We start from the raw sequence: 10,000 nt of genomic DNA, 5'->3' as shown, positions 1-10,000 counted from the left end.
TTGGGGGGGGGGGGGGGGGTAGCCGACATCAACAATGGAACAAAACAAAAAAGGGGACCTCTACTCTCTACGTTCCTCCAGCCTAACCAGGATAGAGGTTAGTCGGCTGTATAGCTAATTATTTTTATCATTATTATTAATATTAGAATAAGTTACTATATATGTGTATATATATATATATATATATATATATATATATATATATATTTATATATGTGTGTGTGTGTGTGTATTTATATATATAATATAAATATATATATATATATATATATATATATATATATATATATATATATATATATATATATTTATATTATATATACATATACATATATATATATATATATATATATTTAATATATATATATAGTAACTTATTCTAATATTAATAATAATGATAGAAATAATTCGCTATACAGCCGAATAACCGATCATTTTATCAAGATTGGTTCTGTTCGATAGTTGGTATATGCACCAAAAAGAAGGCCAAACCCCATTGGCTTAAATAAGAGTCCTTTTAATACCCATTTCCTGGGATTTCGTTTAAAATTCAACCTATACATATAGCCATAACTATATCTTCGTAAATACACCAAAATATTTTTTCTTCAACTGATGCGTAAGAAGATCCGAAATCCGGTTGTTTCCAGTTTGTAATCACGATTGGCCTAAGGAAAATTTACTGTTTTTGTTATTTTTTTTTATTCTTTTTTTTTTCGTTTCAAAGAAGGGACAGGTGGCAATAAAAGTTAATTTGCATCGGCGGTATATGTTTTTCTTGTCACTTGTTTTAATGTGAATTTTTACGTAAATTGCGTAACTAAAGTATAATGCCTGTAGTCATTTTATTGTCTACCGCATTAAAAACTGAAGATTGATAGTGAGATGCCTAAAGAAACCTAACCCTTTGCTTCTTCTTCTTCTTCTTCTTCTTCTTATTATTATTATTATTATTATTATTATTATTATTATTATGTGGGTTTAGTTAGTATTAATCATTCAGTGTTTATTCATCGATAATTTTTTTTTTTTTTGTCTTACTTCTAGAAGCTCCTGTGTCTCGTAGGGACCCATTGCCGCTTCGCATCAGACGCCTTACAAGGTATACGGTTGCAGGTCTCATTATCGGTGGTTTCTATCATTATTTCTCTAGGAACATCTGTAACTTGTAACCCATAATTGCACGGTCTATTTATGTACCATAATTTTTCTTATGTACAAACTCCTGAGAGAGAGAGAGAGAGAGAGAGAGAGAGAGAGAGAGAGAGAGAGAGAGAGAGAGAGAGAGAGATATTATTCGGTTACTTTTCTTCTTTGAAATTGAGTCCAAAAGCTGATCCAGTCTGGTTCCCTGGAAAATGTTGGTAGTTGTTATTGTCGTTGTTGTTTTTGTTAATTTCTCTTATTTATTTGTTATGAATTCCTTGTTCTTTATGTTTGACTTTGGAAAAATCTTCTTCTTCTTGGCATTTGATTTTATTTTTATTTTACTTTTTATTCAACTGATTTTTGGTCGAATTTTTTTCTAGAAACTTCTTTTTATTGTTTCTTCTTCCTTTTATTTGGTGGCTTCTTGGTCTCATTGTGACTCATTGCGAATTACATAAGTCTTTTAATGTTTAGCACGAGTTTTGCTTTTAATGTTTACGTTTTGTTAAAAGCATTATTTACTGTTTTCTGGAGTGCTTTTTAAAAGCATTATCTACTGTTCTGGAGTGGTTTTTAAAAGCACTATTTACTGTTCTGTATTGCTTTTTAAAAGCATTATTTACTGTTCTGGAGTGGTTTTTAAAAGCACTATTTACTGTTCTGGATTGCTTTTTAAAAGCATTATTTACTGTTCTGGAGTGGTTTTTAAAAGCACTATTTACTGTTCTGGATTGCTTTTTAAAAGCTTTATTTACTGTCTCCTGAGGTGCTTTTTAAAAGCATTATTTCCTGTTTTCTGGAGTGCTTTTTAAAAGCATTATTTACTGTTCTGGAGTGCTTTTTAAAAGCATTATGTACTGTTCTTGAGTGCTTTTTAAAAGCATTATTTACTGTTCTGGAGTGCTTTTTAAAAGTATTATTTACTGTTTTCTGGAGTGCTTTTTAAAAGCATTATTTACTGTCTTCTGGAGTGCTTTTTTAAAAGCATTATTTACTGTCTGGAGTGCTTTTTTAAAAGCATTATTTACTGTCTGGAGTGCTTTTTTTAAAAAGCATTATTTACTGTCTTCTGAAGTGTTTTTTTAAATCATTATGTACTGTTTTCTGGAGTGCTTTTAAAAGCATTATTTACTGTTTTCTAGAGTGTTTTTTAAAAGCATTATTTACTGTTTTCTGGAGTGGTTTTTAAAAGCATTTTAACTGTCTTCTGGAGTGCTTTTTAAAAACATCATTAACTGTCTTTTGGAGTGCTTTTTAAAAGCATTATTTAATGTCTTCTGGAGTGCTTTCCATAAAGGGATCGGCATCAATGCCCTTAGATGTCAGGACACCAGAAAACCTCAAATCAATCAATCAATCCCTAAAGGGAGGTAGTGCCGTCAGTGCCCCTCGTAAACTTTACTAGAGGATCTCTGCAGCAGATCTTCGGTCCCTAGATGTAATTTTTTGAGATCCTTCTGCTATGGATGGATGGATTTAGATTGTCCCACATTATGGGGAACACGGACTCCAAGCGTTGTCAGCCCGTAAGAGAACACTAACTAGAAAGGGAAGGTTATTGTAAACTTAATTCTTTTAGTATTGTGACATTAGAAAGAGGTTCCGGTTAGATATTATTATTATTATTATTATTATTATTATTATTATTATTATTATTATTATTATTTTAACAAGCTAGGCTACAATCCACGTTGGAAAAGCAGGATTCTATAAGCCCACGGGCTCCAACAAGGAAAAATAGCCTGGTGAGGAAAGGGAATATGGAAATAATCTACAAGAGAAGTAATGAAAAATTGAAATAAAATAGACTAGGAATAGTAACAACATTAAAATAGATCTTTCATGTATAAACCATAAAAACTTCAAAAACAGTAAAAGCATTTAGTTAGAATTAAAAGAGTATATTGGACATGAAAAGGAGGATATTTAATGCAATGCAAGATATAAAGCATTATGCAAGGATTGTTGGGAGCTTGACGGGCTGCGTAAGGGCGAAACGGAACTTGGTAGGGCCTTATACTTCACAAACGTTCCTTCCTTTCATCGCTTTTACCTGTTCCTCCAGTTGCTCATAGAGGCTGAATGGCTTAACGGACCCCAACGCCAGACTAAGAAATCTGAATCAATCCTTGAAGGTTTTAGATATGTGAATTCGTTAGAGGACTGAAAACGTCTTTTGTTTTGCAGATCTGTATAAATTTATTCCTTTCTGAGTCGAGATACCTTAACGTAGTGAAAGGGTTTGTGTGTCGCCTTGATTAGCAAAGCTATACTATACTCAATTTTTTTTAATGAGGCGCATTTGCAGTGTCTCCCAGCGGTGCCCTTTTAGCTCGGAAAAGTTTTCTGCTATCTGAATGGTTAAAATTATCTTGTGCAACCAATCAGCGATCAGGAAACTTTTCCGAGCTAAAAGGGCAACCCTGCGAGTTGGTGCAAATCTGCCTCACTAAAAATAATTGATTATATTATGGGCCACCTATACTAAGCTGGTTTGCTGTGAGATATCAAACTAAAGTCTCCCATCATCACCAATCCCCAGTGGCCAGCGTGGTGATGAAAATGGTCAAATCCCAGACATGACTAAGGATATATCTGAGGCCTTTGTATTGCTGTGCACTGGAAACGTGTGCATTTGCTGTTCTTTATATTTATGTCTTATGATATCCAGTCAGTGTGTCTATTCCTGGAATTAATTTACTTTTATTTCATTGAATATTCATTATCGTTTGAAGGATATCCATCTATCAGGTTTTATGTCTTTCTGTCCCCCGGAGTCTTTTAGCTTATTAATTTTTATGTCTGTTCCCCTCAAAGTATTTTGATTATTAGCGTTTATGGCTGTGTGCCCCTCGAAGTATTTAATTATACACTGGAATACCCCTCTTTATACTGAGTGCATGGATGCGTGACGTCATATGAAAAGGGTTTATGGAGGCCTGACGTCACGCCCAAGGGAGTGTATTGTTTGACCGCGTCTGCCTTTTATCCGGGTCATTATTACAGACGAGCATCAGTGAATGATTATCTGCGAACGTCATTTTGTTGAATAACAGTAATTTGATTTACATAACAGATGTTTATGGGCGTGATTTAGATAACGCCCTCATATAAATTTTTCAAACACACACACACACACACACACACATATATATATATATATATATATATATATATATATATATATATATATATATATATATATATATGTACATGTGTGTGTGTGCGGGCGTGATTGTGTGTGTACTATATATATATATATATATATATATATATATATATATATATATACATATGTATATATATATATATATATATATATATATATATGTATGTATGTATATATACACATATGTCTGTGTATATATATAGTTATATATATTTATATGATTTTATATATATAAATACTGTATATATATATATATATATATATATATATATATATATATATATATGTGTGTGTGTGTGTATGTGTGCGTGTGAAATATATGGAAAGAATTATACTGAAATTTTTTAATGAAATAAAAAAAAAGAAAGAATTGGAATTTTCATTTAAGATACTCATATTTCTGAGAAGTCACTGGATTTTTCGAAAAAAAGAAAACTTTTAAAAGAAATCACTGAAATATAAAAACAGCGATGATAAATAGCCTAATGTTTTTCATGTCTTTCAAAATTAGTAGGTTTGATTACCTTTATACCCTCATGTTTTTTATAAGTATTATAATTGGCCCCGTTGTTAGCCATTCCCATAGTCTTTTTTTTTTTTTTTTTTTTTCTTTTTTGCATCCTTAAAGTCACAGGTGCAATTTAAGGCTTTTTTGCTAGTTAATCTTTATTAGACATCATCATTTATGTTTATTGCCTAATCTTCTCTCTGTTCATGCTATGAAGAATAGAGATAGTGACATAGCTGATAGAAGATATTATCATTCATATATACGCTTTGTAAACGTATAACAAAATAGAGAGTAAACATTTATGATATAGAGGGTAAACATGTAACAAAATAGAATAAACGTGTAACAAAATAGAGGGTAAACGTGTAACGAAAAAGAGGGTAAACAAGTAACAAAATAGAATAAACATGAAACAAAATAGAGGGTAAATATGTAACAAAATAGAGTAAACATGTAACAAAATAGAGAGTAAACATATAACAAAAGAGAGAATAAACTTGTAGCAAAATGGAGGGTAAACATGTGAAAATTATTAAGCCTATGAAAAAGAGAGTAAACATATAAAGAAATAAAGTCAGCAACCCTTCTGATTATAGTCATGGGATTCAAATGTATACCCTGGTCTTTGTGTTGCTCAGGTGGGACAGAATAGAACAAGATGATTTAACTGGTGATGGGAAAGGTATTCAAATGAATATATCTAGGCAGCATAAAGATGATGATGTTTGGGAATCCAATGATAAAGTCTCCTTTAAGTATTTTAGCTCTGAATCGCAGAAAAGTCAGGATGCCAGATAACTTATAATCAATCAATCAATCAATCAATCAATCACAGAAAAGCCAATGATATAAATAGAGATGGGCTCTATTGCAAAAACTAGAGAGGTGTAGAGGTTGGATTTATCATGATAATTTTGAGTTTAGACAGTCCTTAGTCTGAGCAATGAGTTTGGATTTTTTATAATGATTGTATTTTTGACACGTCTTAGACTGAGCTAAGCTTGGATATATCATAATATTCTCGAGTATAGATAGGACACTCCCTGACCCGTAAACTTTGATTTGTAATAGATTTTTTTTTATCTTGTCTTGTGAAAGGCCTGAAGGGGTCCTCTGCAGGAAACCCATGTCTTATTAGACCTTTCTATGCTTATTGCTTCATGAACTTCTATTGCTGTACTTTGCAGATGATTTTTTACGTAATCATTGTAATGTAAGAAAAAGTTAAATTTTGCTGGAAATCAGAAATAGGCTATTTGGATATTCAGAGAAAAGTTTTGTTCAAGATATTTTATTATATAAATATATCACAGGTTACATATTACCCTTAGCATATTGAATGGTGAACTTATGATAAAGTGTGTGCATTATATCGAACAACATTTTGAAGACAAAGAGTCTATTTGCGTCCATAAGGATTGTGTGGAGCTGTGACGTCAACGGGAGCTACGCCAAATATAGCCTGGCTGATCCAGTCGGCAAATGCCAGGATATCCACATAAACTCCTGGCACGTTTTTCTGCCCGCAGTTGATGCCCCAAGCAGTGATACCCCAGAGATTGTAGGCTCCAGTGACAGGATCTTCACAGACAAGAGGTCCACCGCCATCTCCGGTGCAAGCATCCTGGTTCTCCTCTGCTCCAGCACACATGAAGGACTTATCCAATAGGAAGTATTTTCCAAGACGAGTTGCTCTAAGCAGATTCTGGCAGTACCCGTGCTCAATAAAAGGAACATCAACCTTTTTCAGAGTAGTTTGGTAATTCCCTTCAAAGGCATTCTTGCCCCACCCAGTGGCAAAACAACGTGTTCCTGGCTGGAGACTTTGACCAGGCGTTGGTAAACAGGCTGTGTTGACGTGATACTGGAATTTGACAGGAGCCACCAGCTCAATCACAGCAATGTCGTTCTGCAAGTTGGCGCTGTTGAAATTAGGATGAATGGTGATGGAGGCAATATCAACATCCAAGTAGGGCAAAGGCTCGTCATATGTGTTGACTGTCCACTCACCAAGGCGGATCTTGAAGTTACCATACCCGTGACCATGGACACAGTGGGCGCCTGTCAGCAAATGTCTGTCTGTCACCAAGGTTGCGCCACACTTGAAGGTGTAATTTGAGAAGAAGAGGATTGCCTGCCAGGGGAACTCGCCAAATGTGGCTTCATTCTTTTTGAGTGTCTTGACAGCCAAGCCATGATTGCGAATACCACACCTGTCAGCAGCTATTAGAGGCTGATGGGTCTCTTGACAACAAATTCCCATGTTATCATAACTTCCATCAAGAGGGCATTGAGACCAAATGGCCTGGCTGCCTTGTGGTTGATATCCATTTGAATCATCAAGGATATCTCCTGTGCAGAGGACTTCTGGACGGCAGGCTGATGTCCCTGGACATGTGTCAATGATTGGAGGAGGTGGATCGCGACAACATACACCTCTTTCCTCATAATTCCCAGCCAGTGGACATTGCATCCAGGTGACTTGATTACCGTAGGGCTGGTAGACTTGGGAGTCATCGAGGATTTCACCAAGACAGAAGTCTCGTGGAAGGCATGCAGATGGTTGTGGGCATGTGTCAATTATGGGGACAGGTGGTGTACAGCAAACTCCCGTTACTTGTGTCCCTGGAGTGACGTAGCATCTCTGAAAAAGATCCAAGATGAAACCTGACACCAAATGAAACAGGGTAGTGGGGAATAATATGTAGGCAGCCCACCCCAGGGGATAGTAGAGAAGAGGAGGGTTGATCTAGAGCAGGAAGTAGTTAGTCAGGAGTGATAGTGAGTGTGCAGTAATCAAGTTTATCAAAGGATTTATCATGGCTGATATTATCAAGGCTTATCCATGAATAACAGAACTTAACACTCATGTGTTCGCACAGTTTTCACTAACATTTATGAAATGTACTGAACTGTAAAACAAAACTAAAACAAAAACTTGGGGATGTGTATGAGATACCAAGTCAAAGTTTAGAAAACAAGAACAGCGATATTTCACCCTGTCAACATTACATATTTTGGACCATGTTCCATTCATGTAGTAACTATTTTTGACTGAAGTTACCAAGAGATCTTTACTGCAATAAATCATGATAGTTATACTTACAATGTATAGCCTTGTATTGATGATTCCAGCACCATCTGTGTTGGCTGTTCCGCCAGCAGTGCATTGCTCTTGGAGTAGGCATACCTGTCCACCGGGGCAGGTAGTCAATGGAGCAGGTACGGGAGTTGTAGCTCCCGGTATCCGGCAACAAACTGACGGTACATCAGGGTATTCTGTGTTCACACATGTCTGAAGAGGGAAAAAGGAGTTAATACGAAAATGGAGCTTTTTTTATTCCAAAGAATATCAATATGTGCATTTCGTGTTCTAGATTTCTTTGGTCATTCACTTAACGTATATACTTCTATATTTATATCCATTTCGAGTTATTTCTACTTAAGCAATTTTATTGATTTTGAATGGCTAATAAGATACCAGCGAAAGGACATATTGCAACATTTTACTCAACAAAAGGATTTCAAATCGCAGTAATTAAATAACACTATTGTCATCTATCATTTAGACGGAGATTGCGCTGGAAGCCTTGCATGTTGAGAAATGAAAGAAACCCACTGGAAGAACATCCGTTTCTTTATTTAATTTATTATTATTATTATTAGCTACGACTAGATGGAAAAGCAGGATGCTATAAGCCCAAGGGCTCCAACAGGGAAAAATAGGTCAGTGAGGAAAGGCAATAAGGGGAAAAAACTACAGGAGAAGCAATTAAAAATTAGAATAAAATATTTTAAGAACAGTACCAATATTAGAATAAATCTTTCATTTATATGAACTATAGAAACTTAAAAAAAAAACCAAGAGGAAGAGGATTAGAAGATAAAATAGTGTGCTTGAGTGTACCCTTAAGCAAGAGAACTCTAACCCAAGACAGTGGAAGACCATAGTACAGAGGCTATGGCACTACTTAAGAATAGGGAACAATGGTTTGATTTAGGATTAACACTTACTGTTCCCTTTGGTTTGATCCGCACGTCAATCAATCCTGCTCCAGACGTGTTGATTAACCCATCTATACACTGGTAATGCGGCACGCAGTCGTGCGTATAGGCCGGGCACGTAGAAGACACGACTGGAACGGGGATGGCATCCCCCCCTCCCCCACCTCCCCCAGAGGGGTACTGGGGGTGAGCTCTGCTCAGTCCCAGGAGCAGGAGGCTGAGGGTGGTTGATATAGCCAGACGCATCTGTAAGGGAGACCAACATTTTATTTTACTGAAATTTTAAAATTTGATTGCAATGATATATTTACGTTTGGTGAGGATATATTTTTTTTTACCTATGTCGCCATTCTTGGCTTTGATTTTATTTTATATATGCGGAAAATAGCGACAGAATCGCACTATACTTTCCATAATCCAGATCTGGATTCTAGTTTATTTTTTTTTTTTTTTGTCTGTGTGTCTGTGGACAAGATTACGTCAAAACTACTTGATGGATTTTGACGAAATCCTCACTCTGAAGACAGAGTGTATGTTTGTGTAATCAAAATAAGTAACAAAAGACGATTTTTCTAATAAAGTTCCAAGATTTGATTGCTGGTGTATATTTACGTGTGATATGTATATTTATTTTGACTAAAGTCACACATATTAACTAGGATTTTATCTAAATTTATGGAATATAACGAAAAGAATCAACTACTCTTCCCTTGTATGATTCCCTATAGTCAGTTTTTTTTTTTTTTTTAGTGAGGCAGATTTGCACCGACTCGCAAGGGTGCCCTTTTAACTCTGGGAAAGTTTCCTAATAGCTGATTGGTCAGAAGTATTTTTGTCCGAGTACTTCCGACCAATCAGTTATCAGGAAACTTTCCGAACTAAAAGGGCACCCCTGCGAGTCGGTGCAAATCTGCCTCACTAAAAAAAAATTGACTCTAGGAAGATGGCGGATGTTTACATAATCAAAATCGAGGTAACAAATTTCATTACTAGAATGACTAAAGCAACAACAATAATTTTTTTATATTAATGATAATAGTAATTATAACAATTCCTATTATCATTGATATAATTACAAAAACGACTAAAATAGGAGTAATTATAATTCGAGTTATTACACATATTGCATGGATCCTATCTCATAATTGGGATTAATAATAACATAA

General features: G+C 35.0%; 1 protein-coding gene and 1 long non-coding RNA gene across 2 annotated transcripts in view; one reads left to right on the top strand and one right to left on the bottom strand.

Annotated features, from left to right (window-relative positions):
- Positions 1-10,000, top strand: part of LOC137656880 (uncharacterized) — a 90,263-nt gene that overhangs the window by 57,755 nt on the left and 22,508 nt on the right. The window contains exon 2 of the long non-coding RNA XR_011047032.1: positions 1,048-1,102. This is a non-coding gene — a long non-coding RNA (uncharacterized lncRNA). The remainder of the gene's footprint in view (positions 1-1,047; positions 1,103-10,000) is intronic.
- Positions 6,105-10,000, bottom strand: part of LOC137656875 (inactive CLIP domain-containing serine protease A8-like) — a 5,977-nt gene continuing 2,081 nt past the window's right edge. Inside the window, exons 2-4 of the mRNA XM_068391245.1 lie at positions 8,844-9,080; positions 7,936-8,124; positions 6,105-7,473 (exon numbers count right to left, since the gene is read on the bottom strand). Coding sequence (XP_068247346.1) covers positions 6,229-7,473; positions 7,936-8,124; positions 8,844-9,080 — 1,671 coding nt within the window. The 3' untranslated portion in view covers positions 6,105-6,228. The remainder of the gene's footprint in view (positions 7,474-7,935; positions 8,125-8,843; positions 9,081-10,000) is intronic.

Source organism: Palaemon carinicauda, chromosome 17 (genome assembly GCF_036898095.1).
Source record: "Palaemon carinicauda isolate YSFRI2023 chromosome 17, ASM3689809v2, whole genome shotgun sequence".
NCBI classification, from domain to species: domain Eukaryota; kingdom Metazoa; phylum Arthropoda; class Malacostraca; order Decapoda; family Palaemonidae; genus Palaemon; species Palaemon carinicauda.
This window is presented reverse-complemented; position numbering and strand designations above follow the sequence as displayed.